This window comes from Malaclemys terrapin, chromosome 1, assembly GCF_027887155.1.
Source record: "Malaclemys terrapin pileata isolate rMalTer1 chromosome 1, rMalTer1.hap1, whole genome shotgun sequence".
Taxonomy (NCBI): Eukaryota; Metazoa; Chordata; order Testudines; family Emydidae; genus Malaclemys; species Malaclemys terrapin.
The window spans coordinates 140,653,309-140,672,455 of NC_071505.1; the positions used below are offsets into that span (position 1 = coordinate 140,653,309).

The 19,147-nt window shown below is 43.9% G+C and overlaps 1 protein-coding gene across 2 annotated transcripts in view; it reads left to right on the top strand.

Moving 5' to 3' along the window:
- LOC128843806 (ephrin type-B receptor 5) overlaps positions 1–19,147 on the top strand; it is a 152,235-nt gene that overhangs the window by 25,164 nt on the left and 107,924 nt on the right. For both annotated transcript variants that reach the window (XM_054040927.1, XM_054040935.1), the window contains exon 2: positions 5,065–5,290. In XM_054040927.1, coding sequence (XP_053896902.1) covers positions 5,194–5,290 — 97 coding nt within the window. In that variant the 5' untranslated portion in view covers positions 5,065–5,193. The remainder of the gene's footprint in view (positions 1–5,064; positions 5,291–19,147) is intronic.

The following is a 19,147-nucleotide window of genomic DNA, read 5'->3' on the forward strand; positions in this document are numbered from 1 at the left end:
GGAACCTAATGCAAAGGCTTTCAAATTACCTCCAGGAGAGCTTCGTGGAGATGTCCCAGGAGGATTTCTGTTCTATCCCCGGACATATTGACAGAATTTTCCTTGCACTGGCAAGGACTAAAAAGTAGAGTGCATAGGACAAAGTAATCCTGCAAAACCAGCCATTTTGAGATACTTTTGAAGTAGTTGCACTGGCAAGGCTAAAAAGTAAAGCGCCTAGGGCAAAGTAATCATGAAAAACTCATTGTTAATATTCCATTCCTGTTCTGATCAAAATAAATGTTTACATGTTTAAAACACTTACCGACTGATGTTTCCCCTGATTCAGGGTCAGGGTTAACGCCTTGGGAGAGTTGGTAAGGGATCTCCGTGAGGGTGATGAAGAGATCCTGGCTGTCGGGGAAATCAGCGTTGTATGCGCTGTCGACTGCCTCGTCCTCCTCATCTCCTTCCTCATCTTCCCCGTCCGCGAACATGTCCGAGGAAGCGGCTGTCGACAATACCCCATCGTCAGAGTCCACGGTCACTGGCGGGGTAGTGGTGGCGGACACACCTAGAATGGAATGCAGTGCCTCGTAGAAACGGCATGTCTGGGGCTGGGATCTGGAGCATCCGTTTGCCGCTTTGGTCTTCTGGTAGCCTTGTCTCAGGTCCTTGATTTTCACGCGGCACTGCGTTGCATCCCGGCTGTATCTTCTCTCCGTCATGGCTTTGGAGATCTTCTCGTAGATCTTTGCATTCCGTTTTTTCGATCGCAGCTCCGAAAGCACGGACTCATCACCCCACACAGCGATCAGATCCGATCAGTCCATGCTGGGGCCCTCTTTCTATTCTGCGATTGCATGGTCACCTGTGCTGGAGAGCTCTGCATCGTTGCCAGTGCTGTTGAACTCGCCACGATGTCCAAACAGGAAATGAGATTCAAACTGGCCAGACAGGAAAAGGAATTCAAATTTCCCCGGGGCTTTTCCTGTGTGGCTGGTCAGAGCATCCGAGCTCGGACTGCTGTCCAGAGCGTCAACAGAGTGGTGCACTGTGGGATAGCTCCTGGAGCTATTAGCGTCGAATTCCATCCACACCTACCCTAATTCGACATGGCTATGTCGAATTTAGCTCTACTCCCCTCGTTGGGGAGAAGTACAGAAATCGATTTAAAGAGACCTCTATGTCGAACTAAATAGCTTCGTTGTGTGGACGGGTGCAGGGTTAATTCGATTTAACGCTGCTAAATTTGACATAACCTCCTAGTGTAGACCAGGCCTAATTCTCAGCACCATCTGGGAGCTAGAGGTCATTCAGGAGTTAGGAAGCTATGAGCATTGAGGCAATACAGGAAGCTCGTTATGGAGGAGTTAATGCAAGAGTGATGACAGTGGGAGCAGCCCATTATGAGTGGTTGGGAGAGAGGGAAGGGGAGCAGGGAGGCACTGAGGGATTCCACACTGGGAAGGTTCTCATTTGGGCTGGCAGAGTGGGAAAGATAGGTGTATTCTGCATCAGAGAGAATTAGATCTGGCCTGAATATCCTTGTGGGAGTGGTAAGAAGGAGCTGCGAGGGTGACCAGGACAGGATGCCTATCTATAGTAGTGAAGAGGTGGCTGAGAAGCTGGGCTAGGTTGAGATTGCTGAGGAGTAACAGGTAGGGTGACCAGATGTCCCAATTTTATAGGGACAGTTCTGATACTTGGGACTTTGCCTTCTATAGGTACCTATTACTCCCACTCCCTGTCCTGATTTTTCACACTTGCTGTCTGGTCACTCTAGTAACAGGAGGGTTCAGCACTGGAAGGGGTGTGTGGAGGACATAGGATGGAAGAACCAGGAGATGGTCAGGTCTGGGTTCCCAACAGGAGTGGGAGGAAAGGGCAGGAGACTAATTTTTGGATTAGGGCCTCAGTACTACTCAATTTCTGAAGGGTTAATGCTTCCTCCTGCCATCCCATATATATACATGGCCCCCAGCCATAACATCTTCCACTTGTCCTTATTTTTGGGCCAGCACGTTGGCTGGGGGAAGAGACAGCATCTGAAATCTGCAACGCAAACTCACTGGGGCTAGGAATACTGAGAAAGCAGTATAAACTTAGGCAGATAATTTACCCCACAGATGGGTGGGGAAGGAGAATGGCTCATTTCCCCAGGCCAGCAGTGGGTCCACTTCTATCAGTTTGTTTCAAATTCTGCCTTATTCCTGATAAGAACCTTCGGCCACATTTTGTCAATTTTCCCTCTATCGCCTGGCTGATCCAACACTGAGACTGAGATCTGGTGGTTGGAACAAGGTCAAGATTGCTGGTTCTGCTCCCAGCTCTGCCACTGACTTACTGCATAACACTGGGCAAGTCACTTCACCTTTACCAAAGTGAGGCCTGATATAAGTGGATACAATTCCATTGGCTTCAGCAGATATTTCTGCACTTAGCATCTGGGTTGAATTTGTCTTTGTTCCTCTGTTTACCTCCTTGTAAAACAGTAGTCACAATACTTACAATCTCTCTCTCTCAGGGGTCTGCTAACTTAGTAAAGTGCTTTTAGATCTTGGTATTAAAGACTGCATAGGAGGACAGATGTTTATTATTTACAGCCCTCTACAGATTATTCTCCCAGGCATTGCCAGTCATGTTTTAAATGGCTCAAGCAATTGATCTTCTACCACTTCCCTTGGGGAGACTATTTCACTACAATCTAATAGTTCTTACTGTTATGAAATATTTCCTGATTACCCAGCCTGAAATGTTCCCCTTTGCTCTGTTTCATTCCCTTACTCTCTGCAATCAGGTTTCAGAGTAGCAGCCGTGTTAGTTTGTATCCGCAAAAAGAACAGGAGTACTTGTGGCACCTTAGAGCCTACAAATTTATTAGAGCATAAGCTTTCGTGGACTACAGCCCACTTCTTCGGATGCATTCAGAGTGGAATAAATATTGAGGCGATATATATATATATACACACATACAGAGAGCATAAACAGGTGAAGGATTAATGGACACAAATCTGACATCAGGAATCATAATACTCAAAAACCAGTGGGAGAACACTTTAACCTGTCTGGTCATTCAATGACAGACCTGCGGGTGGCTATATTACAACAGAAAAACTTCAAAAACAGACCCCAACGAGAGACTGCTGAGCTGGAATTGATATGCAAACTAGACACAATCAACAAAGGATTGAATAAGGACTGGGAATGGCTGAGCCATTGCAAACATTGAATCTATCTCCCCTTGTAAGTATTCTCACACTTCTTATCAAACTGTCTGTACTGGGCTACCTTGATTATCACTTCAAAAGTTTTTTTTCTCTTACTTAATTGGTCTCTCAGAATTGGTAAGACAACTCCCACCTGTTTATGCTCTCTGTATGTGTGTATATATATATATCTCCTCAATATTTATTCCACTCTGTATGCATCCGAAGAAGTGGGCTGTAGTCCACGAAAGCTTATGCTCTAATAAATTTGTTAGTCTCTAAGGTGCCACAAGTACTCCTGTTCTCTCTGCAATCAGCGTCTCTCCTTTTTCAGTGTGTACACCTTTATAAGACTTGGAGCCAGTTACTATATTCTCCTCCCTCCTTCCCCCCCAACACACATTTTAGTCATTTGTCCCAGTTATATTTAATTAGTTCTTTTTATCTCTCTTCACAAATCAGTCCCCCTGAATCACACTTCTTGCTTTTCTCTGAGCTCCCTTCAATTTTACTACATCTTCCTGATGTTTGGGGTGGCTCTAATCCCTCTGGATGCAGCATTCTAGTGCAGTCTCACTAGGGCTGTACAGGAAGGGACACTCTCCTCTTTGTCTGGCGATGCCTCTTTCTCTCACACAAATAAAGCAACTCAAATTCCATTCTACTCCCGGACCTCAAATTGTCCACCCTCTGCTCCCCCAAACTTGCCCCCCTGCTTTTTTTTCCTCACTGCTGGATCTGGAGATGATCCCTGCATGGCTGGCTCTTCTAATTGCAACTCTACCCTCCCCCCTCTAGCCCAGCCATTTCCCCTCTTTCTGTGTCGCCTGAGAACCTTGTCTTTCTACTTAGCTTACACTTGACTGTCTCCCTGAAGTGCCTTTTGGAATGCTACATGAAGGGTGCCCTAAAGAAACAAAATGTATTGTTTCCTATGAGTAACCTACATATGTCCATGACATTTGTGTAGAGGGATGGGGACTGAGCAGTGTTCGCTGATGGCTGGGCCCAGAAGGACCTGATGTTACAAAGCTGTTGCACTGTGGTAGGCTGAGTGAATCCTCTTTGTGATGCCACTTTCTCAGTATGACTGCTGCAGGTGTGTATGGTGCCTGGCATGATGAAGGATGGGCGTTTACAGACAATCTTTATACAGAGAAGAAGCACAAAGCTTTGGTTAAGGCACTAGACTGGGACTGGGTTCTTTCCTTGGCTGTGCCACACTTCCTGTTTGACTTTCACTTTTTTTGCCTGTTTCCCCATCTCTGAAATGGGGATAACACTTCTTTAAGTGTCAGAGGTGTTGTGAGGCTAAAACCATAAATGTCTGCAGTGATAACTCGCCTGAAGCTGAAATGCAGCTATCTCTGGGATGAAATGTGTCAGCAGTCTTACACAGCAGTGTCACAGGATCTGAAAAATAATCTCTCTCATTGAAACTGCCCCGGGAAATTCTAAGGAGGCAAAATGCAATTACGTGGGCTGGAATTTGGAAAGGACACAAGGTTTAACAGCTCCACTCTTTTTGAAAAAGTGCCATGAGGTGTTTCCAATGATTGCAAGCGGACAGGGCCTTGGCCATGCAGCAAGAGTGCCCCCTAGCACCATGCTGTGGGCCTGGGCCAATACTGACTCAGTGAAGCACTCCCTGTGAGTCTGGAGGCCTCCTAAACCACTGCTGAGGCATAGGGAATGAGGAGGGGGGAGGGGCAGTGCTGTCATGGCATGCATTCAATCTGTGATATAACTCTGCAACTATGGGTCAGGCACAGCATATGCTGGGGTAGGGTTGTGTTTGGTACTTATGAACCTGCCATGTCATAGCTTGAAATTGTGGCTACCTGATTTCCTTTCTTCACCTTCTCTCTCTCCCCAGTCACCCCCGTTGTGTGGAGACGCTTGTGCTTTGGCGTGGAGAGGCCCTGACCCACCTGACACTGCCTTGAAACTCTTGAAGGGAGTTGGGAGTGTTATTTGGAGATGGTGGAGTCCCTGGAGAAGCTACATGGATCTTAAGGCTGCCTTAAGGGCAAGGAGAAGAGCAGTGGGAATGGGTTGGCTGTGGCTGGTCTGCCTGTTTCACCTAGCCGCCTCACTGGAAGGTAAGAGCAGGTTTTTGTTAAGATAAGCTCTTTCTAAAGCCTGAGGAGACTGAATGGCTCAGGGGGTGCTGGGGAGCAGGCTATGGAGCCTCCAGCATGCTAATCTGTTCTGCTTCTGCTTCAGATCAGTAATGAGCAAAATGTGTCCCTCTCTGATGGGTGTTCAGTGTTTTATGAGTTGTGGAGGGTCTTAGTCCAGTTCTTAGTGGGACAGGCATCCACATTTCAATAAGCACTAATAGCATTACTCAACATCCCTGTTGGCTGTCTTGGCAGAGAGAGGCCAAGGTTTGCATTGACCCTAAACTCCCCTCTTGTTCCCAGGGGTAAGGCAGTTGAGGGGGGATTGGTTAGACTGTGTGGGATGATTGTATTGCTATTGCCCATGTCATGCCTGTTTTGTGGAATTCAGTCTCCAAAGAGCTGTTACTCTTCTACGAGACTGTGCCCATTGGGCTACAATCAGCAGCTCTTGCCCTTACGGTTTTTAACCACCAGCCCCAAAATTGCAGACATGAAGGGAATGTTCTACACTGGCACCAGGGGGCAGTTTATGCTGAGCCACTGAAGGAGAGTGGGAGAGGATGGAAGAGGGAGAACAGGAAAAAGCAGGGAGGAGAAGAGAGGCCAGAATGCTGGCAGAGGGAAGGGGAGAAGAGAGAGTAGGTGAAAGGGGAGAGGGAGAGGGAAGAGATAAGAGAGACTGAGGGAGAGAGAGACAGAATTAGAGAAGGAGGGGGTAGAGGTGTTGTAAACAACCCCCTTGTTTGTGCCAAGGAAAATCCCTGTGGCCACATATGTTCACTGACCCAAACTGGTTTGTGATGAATGCTCATCTCTCACTCACACGTGAAAGCCTTTGAAAAAAAAGGGAGTTGGAAAGCAGGAGGGAGATGGTGAAAGAAAGACGTAGAGGGAGAAGAGGAGGGGGGAATGGAGGGTGGGGAGATAGGGAAGGGGAAAGGAGGACAGAGACTGGGGAACAAATGAAAGGGAAAATGAAACCCATATCTAAAGCATTGTCATTAAGATCAAGGTCAGGAAGAGACATGTCTTTATCTGAAAGAGATGGAAAGTGGGGGATGGGGAGAGAAGAGAAATGGGCTGAGATTTATAATATAAACCAATTTGGTGTGCTGACATGATTTCCTCTGAAATTATAATGGAAGCCCCAAGCATGGAGAGGAAGGTCTGTGTCTGCACTGAGCTCACAGGCTGTCCATGTGTCTGAGCCACCAGACCTGCCCCACCCTGACTGAGGGGGCGGAGTGGATTTCCTACATACAGTACTAGCCCTTGAGACTTCACCAGTGCTTGGGAATCTGCTGGAAATGGATACCATTAACACCCCTAGCCATAGGACAGAAAGGGGGAGGAAGGGTTAGAGGGGTACAGATTGCTGTAATAAGCCATAAACCAGTTCTTTAATAAGACTATGATTTTTAGTATCTAGCAAAGTTATGAATTTAAGCTCCCAGGCTCATCTTTTGAAAGTGTTGTGCAGGTTTCCTTTGAGGATGAGGACTGATAGGTCAGATATATTGATCGTTTTGTGAAAAGTGTTCACCCACAGGGGACCTGGTGTTCATGCCTTTTATCATTTTCCTGTGTAAGTTCATTTGAGAGCACAGTGATTGTCTGTGGAGCATTTAATGAACTGAATGAGGTACACCATGTGTACTCCCGGGGAAATTCTGTGCCAAAAATTAAAAATTCTGCACACAGTATTTTAAAATTCTGCAGATTTTATTTGTCAAAATAACACTACATAATCACCCCAGTTTTAATTATTTTGGTAATTTATTTCAAAATACCCGTCAGCAAGTACGTCTGTAACAATACAGACACACACAAAAAAACTCCCAGGAGTAGAGAGTTAAAGAAACCCCTATGACAGCCCCCCCTTCCCCAGCCCAGACACCTGCCCCCTACCCCTCAGAGCTCAGGGATCAAGAGGAAGAAACAGCCTGCTTGTGTGGAGTTTCCTGCATGCTGCCATCTTTTTCCCTCAGGGTGTGCTAGGATCTGCAGCTGCTGGGAAACCTCTAGCTTCCTCCCCCTCCTCCCATCAGTGTCTTCTATGTGCGAGCTGGGCTCTGCCGGGTCCAGTGGCCCCTAGTGGCGGCCAGCAGCACTGCAACCCATTTCTGTGGGCCAAAAGGAATTCTGCGCACATGTTAATTTCTGCAAAATTCTGCATTGGCAGTGGCACAGAATTCCCACAGAAGTAACAATGTTGTAGAGGCATGTGTAGAACCCCTGGATCTTGAAAGGTATATTGTGGGGGGTGTTGATCATTGTAGGTGTTTCTGATAAGTTTGAAAATATAAGGAATATATAATATAAAGAATCTGAAGTCTAATCTTTGTTGGTTTTAGAATGAATACTTTGAAGCTTCAGATGCTGATTGTATTCTTTCTCATCTCTTAACTCAGTGGTTTTCAACCAGGGGTATGCAGAAGTCTTCCAGGGGTACATCAATTCATCTAGAAAGTTGCCTAGTTTTACAACAGGCTACATAAAAAGCATTAGCAAAGTCAGTACAAACTAAAATTTCATACTGACAGAATGAGAAAGTAAGCAATTATTCAGTAATAGTGTGCTTTGTATTTTCATGTCTGATTTTGTAAGCAAGTAGTTTTTAAGTGAGGGGAAACTTGGGGATATGCAAGACAAATCAGACTCCTGAATGGGTACAGTAGTCTGGAAAGATTGAGAGCCACTGCCTTAAGTGAAGGTGATTGTGTGTGTGTGTGTGTGTGTGTTTCTCAGGCATTTGAGTTAGATAGATTTAAACAGCCTGAATATGAATCATTTTCCTTCTCAAACCAGGTTTTGCTTGAATGGTCATAATCCTACCAGTCTACAATAATGGAAAAGCAGGGCAGACAAGACCTTAATGTATACTGAATAAAAAATAAAGGAAAAAATAGGAAAATAAGTGTTATGGCTTTTGGAGGGAGGAAAAATAATAAAATGTTCAGGCCTTTCCTTTATACATCATAAAGAAGTAAAGAAGAGCAAAAAGTAAAAACCCAATATATATTTTCCTTTGTAAGATCACCTTTGAGAGCGCACTCCTCTGGGTGGAACTGGCCAGGGACTTGCCAAGAAATGGGGGAGCAGCCTCCCCGGGCAATTCAGAATGAACCCTGGGTTCCTTCAGCATAATAAGGAGACACTAGACTGAAGACACTTGACACAGATTTGACACCCTGACACGCCAGCTTCACTGCAATGGAACCCAGTCCCCCTGAAATTTCACAGGTGTAGTCTTAGACTAGGGTAGAACATCTGTAGAAAATTTGGGCAAGGTGTTTTGGAGATGGACATTTTTTGTAGTCTCTTCACTGCTTGAACATTATAGCAGGGTTCTGGAGGCAACCCACTAGAATTAAGGTTGCATAACAGTTTCCATGATAATTCTGTTTCCAGACATTCACAGCTTTGAGAAGCTATTACATTTGGGGGCTGATATTTCCTGATTTGGTTTCTGATTCAAGGTGAAAATTTTGTTTCCTTGAAACATTTCACGGAAAAATGTTTTTTTTTTTTTCAGTGAAAGGAAAATGGGAGGGAAATAATTTCTATATTTGCAGCCCTTCCCCTAAGGTGTGGTTCAAGCCCTTTTCTCCCTCTCACCCTCAATGATATTGCTTCTGGATTCTTTATCTTGGCATCTCGTGCCTCCACCCAAGGGGGACCATGCTAGTGTCTGGAACACAAGGGCTGCTGTCCCTTGGGAAAATGTTTTCTGACAAATAATGTAGTAGGAGTGTAGTCCAGTACACAAGGAATAAAATAATTATCACAATCCCAAAAGTAACAATATAGCAACAGGGGGGACTTTATTAGGTAGATGACACAAAGGATAGGGGATAATGAATGAATGGTAGTAACTAGAATAATAAAATATCAACAATACCTTAAACCCTCCCCCTCCCAAGATTTACATGGGCCCAGCCCCCCAGCTCCCTCCTAGCACCTGCCTAGGCAGATAGTGGATTGGAAATCAGTTCTTTACTGGGTGATGCAACACCATAATCATTGGTCAGCTTAAAACTAACAAGCAAAATAAATAAAATGGGATTTCTTACATGATCTTCACCCCTAGAAGGGTAGGATTGTGCTGAGGCTCCCTGGTCTGTAGTCCACTGGAAAGTGAAGCTGGCTTTCAGCAGCCTGACTAAGGGTATGTCTTCTCTACCAACGTTAAAGTGCTGCTGCAGCAGCGTTGCCCTGGCAGTGTTTTAGTGTGGCTGTGTAGTTGTGGCACCAGCATGCAAAAAAACCCACCCTCACGAGGGGAGTAGCTCTCAGCGCTGGTACACTGTCTACACTGCCACTTTACAGCACTGAAACTCGCTTCACTCAGGGGGGTGTTTTTTCACACTCCTGAGCGAGAAAGATTCAGCGCTGTAAGGTGGCAGTGTATACAAGGCCTTAGAATCACTCCTCAACCTCCTGGGTTGCTGGTCTCTGCTGGGCTGATGCCCTTTAATGACCCAGTGACCTCCCACTGAGTTCAAATTTCCCTTCGGGTAGGAATGGGAAGTTGAATGGGGACCTGCCAGGCTGTGATGCTTCTCTTTCTGCCCCAACAGACAACACTAAAAGTAAAACCAAACCCTTTATCTTTGAGTTCTGGCTTATGATTGATTCTTGATGTAACTTCCAGCTTGTAGCTCGGGGGCGGGCAAACTTTTTGGCCTGAGGGCCACGTCAGGTTTCCAAAATTATATGGAGGGCCGGTTAGGGGAGGCTGCGCCTCCCCAAACAGCCAGGCGTGGCCTGGCCCTCGCCCCCATCCGACCCCCCCGCTTCTCACCCCCTGATGGTCCCCCCAGGACTCCTGCCCCATCCAACCCCCCCGTTCCCTGTCCCCTGACAGCCCTCCCTGGACCCCTGCCCCACCCACCCCTCCCTGTCCCCTGACCGCCTCCAGGTCCCCCGCCCCTGATTGCCCCCTGCCATCCCATCCAACCCCTCCTCTTATTCTTGACTGCCCCCCGGGACCTCCGCCCCATCCAACCACCCCTTCTCCCTGCCTGCCCCCAGAACCCCTACCCCTGACTGGGGCTCTGCAGCTGCACTGCCTGGCAAGAGCTCACAGTCCCGCCACACAGAGCATTGTGCCAGCGGCGCAGTGAGCTGAGGCTACGGGGGAGGGGAAACAGCTGAAAAAGGTCAGGAGACTAGCCTCCCGGGCCAGGAGCTCAGGAGCCGGACAGGAGGGGCCCGATGGCCATAGTTTACCCACCTCTGTTCTAGCTCCACCCTGGACTCTAGACAATTGGGAAAACAAAGTCCTGAACCTTTGTAGCCATTGCTGCTGTAATGCAGGGATAAGTCCTCTAGATCAGTGGTTTTCAGCCTTTTTTCATTTGAGGACCCCTAAAAAATTTCGAATGGAGGTGGGAATCCTTTGGAAATCTTAGACATAGTCTGTGGACCCCCAGGTGTCTGTGGACCACAGGTTGAAAACTACTGTTCTATGGTAAAGACAAGCTTTCATGGACCCCTTAGACATAGTCTGTGGACCCCCAGGGTTCCTCGGGCCACAGGCTGAAAATACTGCCCTAAAGGCTCATTGTAATATGTCAGGAACAACTAATTCCATGGGGGATTACATTTTATGAACAATGCATAAGAAAAACTTGCAGCGTTATATAATACAGAGCTACAGGCCAAATGATTGAGATTAGAGTCGTTTTGTCAGTGCAATAGCCCTCCCCAAGGAACAGTGTGCAGTCTTGTCATACAGGAAATTGATTTTGATTTGACTGAGTTATAAATGTTTGAAAATCATGTACTGTTCATGCAGATGTATTTATTTATTTATTTTGCTAAACTTGGTAAGTGCACACCTAAGGAAAAATGTGTTCTGTATGTGTGAATGGCTAATTTTGCTTTACCGTGAACCGTTCAAACTCCAGAATGGTCCATACCAGACTGGATAACCTTTCCAAATGTTTTGGGCAAATTCAAGATATGGTAAAAAGGATAATTCTGCTGCTTCAGTAGCATTTCTTCTTACCAAAATGCCTCATTGGCATAAGAGAATATATACCGGGCTATGAGCTCAGGCAGTCCTACATTCTACCCCTATTTCTTACACTGACTGGGCTTAATATAGTGAAAATCATCTTAAGAGTCCAACAGTAATCAATTGCTTGCTGGAGGAGGTCTTGTAATAACCTTGAGAAGACATTATCTTTGAAGCAGTTTCTTAAAGGGCATCTGCAAAGTCAAAAAAATGGGCTCATGTCCTTGTTTGCTTCTTTATTCTGTATAAAGAAGGCCTCAAAGGGTTGGTTTTTTTTAAAGAACGTTTTCTCTGTTTCATTCTCCTGCTTGTGTTTCATATTAGAAATTCGGGTCCTGTCTAAGCTGGAAGACTCAATAATGAGTAAAGAACTAGTAAAATGATGACATCACAAGAGGCAAGAGTGTGGAGGCTGAGCAGTTGAGAGGGGAATGGATTTTAGTGGGGCTGTTTAAAACTTTGGGAGTTTTTTTGTTTTTGTAAACATCTATTTAACTTCATTGACTAATGAACATTGTGGAGAAGAGAAGCTTGTATTAAAAGTTCAACACCCATGACCCATCAAATGAAGAGTGAGTGCTTACATTATGCACTGTTTAAGCTTCCTAACAGATGCTCCAGCAAAACCAGAATTGACACTCCTGATATTTCGAAGGCAAAAAACAGGAAGGGGAAAAAAATAAAAAACAAAGACATGAAAAAAATGTCAGGCCACTTTTGTATGTCATAAAGGGCAACCTGACTGACTGCAGTAGGACTATGTAGAAGAGGAAGCACTTGACTCAATAGCAAATGTTGCCAGGATCAGCCCTTCAGTTGTAGAAGAAAATATATAACACTGTATTACTAGAGGAATAATAGGTGATCATATGATTAGATGGTATCACAATACATATGCAGAGTTAATTTGGGCATTTAGTCTTATCTTTCCTGACCTCCCTTTTCTGATTCTTTAACTGTGTACAACCTGACACTAACACAGGGATTATTTTTTTACACTGAAATTACCCAATTTTAAAGCTTTTATAAAAGCAAAACAATCGCAACAACAAAGAAAGGAAAAAAGCAGGGTGGATTGCTTTAAATCCAAGTGATTTAAATTACTCACTTTAATTATGATTTAAATCAGCAAGCAGGAAATCTTGGTTTACATAATCTATTTTAATCTTGTTTGCATTTGTACTTTTTAGCTCTTTTCCTAACAAAGGTTAATTCTCACTTGTCAACTATTAAAAGATGTTGATTTGCAACTAAACATACCTTTTACACTCACTAAATTTGGTACTTTTCTTTGCTAATCAGAGGGTTCACTATTCAATACACATTTATTGAAGCAGTTACATAGCTTAAGACATTCAGATTTTTAATATTTAACATTTTTGTATTATATTAGAAAATGGTTAATAATGTATTATTTTCTAGTTGATTACTTTTTTACTAATGTTTTATGTTAAGCTGTATTTGGATGGAACTTGGAATTTAATTAAAAATGAACAGAAGCAGAATTTTAATTCTTTTTTATTAGTTACGTAAAACTATCTTAAATGTGGTGGATACATAAGAAAAAGGGAAGTTTATAAAAAAAGTAAGTTTTATCTGTAGTTAGTGAATTGTGATTGTTACTCATCACCACGTCGAACAAGATTTTAGAACTAGTAGATCTCATCCTCTCACACCTTACTTCGATTCATAGCATGGAAGGGGAAAATAAGCTGTCCTTCTTTTTCAACTCCCAGTTGGTTTCTCAACTTTGAATGAAATAGTCATTTGAACTGAACTAGTTGGAATTGAAATGAGGAAGATATTTTCTCTGCACCTGCAAAAGAGGCTACTACTGTCAAAAGCTGGTTTATCACTTCAACAAACTTTGGTTCCTGGTGCTTAGCCAGTGACTTCCACTTGTTCAGTAGTATGGCTTTCTTTAAAATTTCAGCAACAAACATATAGTGCTTGAATGCTATTATTTTTATTGAATGTAAATATTGAATTACAGTAAAATTAGACCTTAATATAGATTGTGATAATTTCAATTTTAATTTTAAATGGATTTATTTAAAAAAAATAAAAATGTATTTAATTTAAATAACAAAATAGTATTTAAATTAAAAATATATTTTTGAGTGTTTTTAAATTACTATTTTTATCCACCCTAGAAAAAAGGATTATCACTGTCCAAGGCTCCAGATCTCTGCTGGTTTACAAACAGTTTGTGTAAATTTCACAATCTCAGGCCATTTGGCGATCCTGACATCCTTGACAGAAGCTAGCAGAACCCTTGAATGGAGGTCTCTTATGTTCTGAGAAAAGAATACTTCTTAACATTAACAATTTCTGTATTAAAAGATTCGTATTTAGAATTTAACATCTGTATAACATATGCTTAATTACCTTAACTGCTTGGAATTAGTTAAATATATGTTAAATCTGTCCCAGTAACTTTCATATCAGTAACATAAGTAGAATATGGGTACAGAGATTCATACTAATTAAAGAAAAAAATTAGCAGCATTTTAAGGAAGGCATGTCCAATAAGAAATCCAACCTCACTAGTCTCATTTGTGTCAATTTAGAACCCCCTCTCATATATAATATGTTCTCTCCTATAACAGGCATATTTATTGCTCTATACTTTGTGTTATTTTGGAACTGCAGACTGTAAAGAAGTCATTTTTATTAAGAGTAAAGACTGCTGCTATATTTGATACTGAATTTATATGAAAATTGCTATTGGTGAGTACGTTTTTGGACTATGTTCATAAGAGCATAAAAGCTGCCATACTGGGTCAGACCATGGTCCATCTTGCCCATAATCCTGTCTCTGACAGTGGCTTGTACAGGAGCTTCAGGGGTAGTGTAAAGAAAAGGGCAATTATGGAGTGATTCATCCCATCTTCCATGCTCAGTGTGGCAGTCAGCAGTTTAGGATCTCTCTGAGCATGGGATTGCATCCCTGACCATTTGTTTTGCTTGTTTTATTTACTCATTCTTTTAAAAAATAGCCACTACTATTAGGACATATGATTCAGTCACTACTATCTATCTTATTTCACTGTGCCACACTATTTTCCAGAACAGGACGTATTTCTAAACTGGTTAAAACTGGACTGTGGTATCTATGTATTTTTTACCATAATTTTTCTTATTGCCACCTAAATAAAACAAAGTTTGTAAAAAAGAAACAGCCCAGAGAAAGCAATATTTTAACTTTATTATGACAGTTTGAATATAGGTCACCTGAAAAATACAAATTAATTCCCCTGCTATTTGAGATGTTGTAAACAAGAAATCATAAAATCGCAGTGTTAATGCTGTTCTAGAACCTTATTTCTGTGAGGCAACAGATTGCAAAATCCTACAGTAATAAATTACTGCTCAGAGGTGTATCTGTCTGTATCAGGGGAACTAAAAAATCCTGTTGAATGTATAGTATATTCCTGCTGAGAGAATTATTAAAATTCCTATCCTGAAGAGAAGAGAGCTCAACATGTAAAATGTGTAAGTGCTGAATCCTGTGGGCTGTGGGTTTCCAGAAGGCAATGGGAGTTTTAGCTACTCAGCAGCTCTCAAAAGATATGCTGAATAATGAAGAGAATGAAATTAAAGGTAGCATTTCATAATGAAAATAATATTAAAAGATGCAACACAAGTGTATCTTAGGCGGTTGAAACAACTCTATGATATTATGTAGATTACTTGAGAACCAGTATGTGATCATGAGATTGTTTTGGAATGCATAGCACAAGAGGCAGTTTTAAGGTGGCACATGTTTCACACTGGTATATTCACTTTGCTGAGTGACCATAATATGGTGTGAATGTAGTTTCTTACATTTTAGTTTCCTTGTTTGGCTTGCCATGACTCCAAAGACACTAGGTCTAAGAACTCCCCATTCGTTTCAATATGTTGGTTTTGGCAAGGATTGGTGCTTTTGACCAGAATTTTGGGGTTTGTGGGTAGAATTGTTGACTAATTTGGGGTTTTGTGGGAGGGGTCTACAGGAAGCCATGATGGGAGAGGGATGGGGCTAGTTTTGGGAGAGTGAGAGGAGGAAAGATGGGGGTAGAGGGGCGGGGAACTATGTAGGAGGGAGTAAAAACAACGAGGAGTCCTTGTGGCACCTTAGAGACTAACAAATTTATTTGGGCATAAGCTTCCATGGGCTATAACCCACTTCATCCGATGCATGGAGTGGAAAATATAGTAGGCTGGTATAAATACACAGCACATGAAAAGATGTGAGTTGCCTTACCGAGTGGGGGGTCAGTGCTAACGAGGCCAATTCAATTAGGGTGCATGAGGCCCATTCTCAACAGTTGACAAGAAGGTGTGAATATCAACAGAGGAAAATTTATTTTTTGTAGTGATCCAGCCACTCACAGTCTTTATTCAGACCTAATTTGATGGTGTCAAATTTGCAAATTAATTCCAGTTCTGCCGTTTCTTGTTGAAGTCTGTTTTTGAAGTCTTTTTGTTGAAGAATTGCCACTTTTAAGTCTGTTTTTGAGTGTCCAGGGAAATTGAAGTGCTCTCCTACTGGTTTTGAATGTCTCATTTGTGTCCATTTATTCGTTTGCATAGAGACTATTTGATTTGTCCAATGTACATGGCAGAGGGGCATTGCTGGAGGGAGCGTGCACAGAGAAGAGACAAGAGGAGAGTGTAGGAGGGAATGAGCAACATGAGGTATTGAGAGAAAATAAGATCCACGTAGCAGCTTTTTTTACTGTTTCCCAAATAAATCTACTAAGTCCACTTTACATGCCCCTTCCTACATGATGGGGGAATCAGAGACCCTAATGGGAGGGGAGAGGGGATAGAAGTTCCTATCTGGGAGACATAGGAAGTCACATGGTGAGGGGGTGAAACAGATTGATCAGCAACATGGACCATTCCTGTGCAGTTTGTGAGCTCTGCAGGGGCTCCTGTTGCTAAGCAATTCTTAAATGTTTTGTAAAAATGAAAGGAAATTCCTAGCAAAAATCTTTGGTAAATTTGAAGTTATCCCTTAAAAATTTTCCCAATCTGAACAATTCCTAGTTTGAGTCAATATATTCAGAATAAAGAAGGAGAGAATGGAAATTCCTCTTTATCCCCATTCCTTTTTATCTTGCCCCATAATTTGAGAACAAGAGGTGACTATATGAAATAAATGAGTAGTCAAGTTAGAATGAATGAGTAGTCAAGGGAATGCATTTTAGGCAGAGTATAATTAACCAATGGAATTCACTGCTGTGGAAAGTCATGGAGATAGATACTGTAGCTGGATTTGGGGGTGGAGGAAGGGAGAGTGGACAGTTTTATGATAAATAATTTGTTGTGTGTGTGAGCTAAAATAACACTAAGGATAACAAGATAATCAAATCTTATGTTACAAGATTTAAGATTGCTTCAATGATTAAGGAGGGATTTTAACCCAGTATAGAATGTTGCTCAGTTGACAGGAGTTGTATGCGGAACTTTTGTCTTCTGCTAAAATATTCGGTGTTGTCCCCTGCCAGAGATGGGGTACAGGACTAAAAGGATCAAGTGATGTGATCTGATATGGATACTGCATTAGGTAGGATATTGCACTAGAGCAGGGATCTCAAACTCAAATGACCACAAGGACCACATGAGGAATAGTACATTGGCCCGAGGGCTGCATCACTGACACCCCTCCCCGCCCTGGCTCCACCCCCACTCCACCCCTTCCATGAGGCCCCGCCCCTGCCCTGCCTCTTCCCACCCCCATTCCATCCCCTTCCCCAAAGTCCCCTGCCCTTATTCCAACCCTTTCCCCAATTCCCTGCCCCTGCCCCGCCTCCTCCCATGAGCGCGCGGCTCCCTGCTCTTCTCCCCTCCCTCCTGGAAAGCGAGAAGCACCTGGAGGTAGGCAGAGGAGCAGGGACGCGGCGCGCTGGGAGGGAGGGAGGGGCAGCGGGGGAGGGAGCTTGGCGGCAGGGACAGCTCTAGGCCTGCCAGTCGCTGTGAGGGTGGCAGTCAGGCGGCCTTTGGCGGCGTACCTGCGGGAGGTCTGCTAGTCCCGCGGTTTCAGTGGCAATTCAGCAGCTGGTGCGCTGAAGCCGCGGGACCGGCAGATCACTCACAGAAACGCCACCGAATCCACGTGACCGTGGACTGTGCCCGCAGGCGCACCGCCGAAGGCCACCTGACTGCCGTGCTTGGGGCGGCAAAAAACATAGAGACACCCCTGCTTGGCGGCCGCAGGAAATAACTCGGGGGAGCGGGGGCGGGAGCTCTGGGAGCTTGTCGGGCTGCAGCTAATAACTCCGCGGACTGGCGCGTGTTTGAGACCCCTGCACTAGATAGATTGTTGGTCTGATCTAACATGGCAGGAGGCTGGATTTCTAGCAGGATCTACTTTCCCTCCATGCTGGGGTACTGGACTAAACAGAGCAGTGGTGTGATCTGTGTTGGTGGAAGGCAGGATCCTGGATGAGGTAGGCCACTAGTCTGACTAAATGTGGCAAGGACTCAGGACTAGATGGGACCATTGATCTGATCGAGGACATGCAGCCATTGAGAGTGGGGAGGAACAGGGGAAACACCGCTGTGCTTGTAAATGTCCGGTACTCTTGTTGCATACCTTTGCATCGGAGTTATGGCATTGAGGGCCATTTTCTCCACATGTGCCGTGCATGCGCACACTTATCGGTTTCTAATGCATCTTGCCTTTTTAAATATTCACCATTGGAGGGAGAGTCCTGTCAGCGCCAGGCTGCATGTATCCGTTAGTCTGTGAAATATTCATGCGCTCGATAAAGATTACCTGGGTCACTGGAGAGAAGCCATCTGGGGAATATACTGCCTGCCAGCAGCCCAGAGCCCAGGCAGTTGAACAAGGCTTTTCTATTTTCTTTCTTTCTTTCTTTCTTTCTTTCTTTCTTTCTCCCCTCCCCTAAATCCCCCAAATCCCCTTTTCTTTCTCCATCTCTTCTCAGATTTTCATGCTCTGCGTTTGGGTACACTTAAGCAGAGGAAATGACTCAAACCTGATTTAGAAAATGTTCTTTGTTCATCAAAAAATAAACCCATTGGTTATTCCATCAGAATGAAGCCATGCTGGTGAAGCAAAGAGATGTCAAAGTGCCACCCCAGTGCCAGATCGTGCCATTCAGGCACTGATGAGTATGGTGTGGTGCAGAGCTATAGCGCCCCAGAGGTGGCTTGGGGAAGGATTGTGCCTCATGGAGGAGAGATGTGGCCCTGCTTCCTCCCTGCCTCCTTTGGTGTGATATGCATCCCTACAAGCATACAAAGGGAGAAATCCCTGCACTCTCTTGATACTGCTGTTGTGTCCTCCTTGGGCTCCCTACTCTATAAAGGCTTGGGACAAGCTCATCTTTAATATTCTTTTCACAAAGTTGTTTTAAATGGTATTTCCTAATTTTTATAGAAAACAAAATGAAAGAAAAACAGTAACAAACAAGCAAGCAGAGTTTTAAATTCCAGAACTTCAGAGAGCTGTTGACTCGCAAAAAATACCAGCATGTGTAAATTCGATACAGTGACCTTCCACCCCCTCTCCTTTCTTAGTGGTCTCAGAAATGAGGTACATTGGTAGGGGATATTTGTGTGTGTAGCTTGTGCTGCTGCAGCCAGTGCTGTACTGCTTTGGACCTAAATAGAGGACTTTAGTCTCCAAGGGTAATTAAGTCTGGCATCTTCCACCAGGGCTAAAATTACTTAGGAAAGAAATGTAGAATGGTTGCTTGGATAGGGCTTGATCCTTGGAGGTGCTGAGTATACTGGACTCCTGGGAAAGTCAATAGGTTGTAAGAGACTTGGCCAATATCATTTAACAGTGGCAA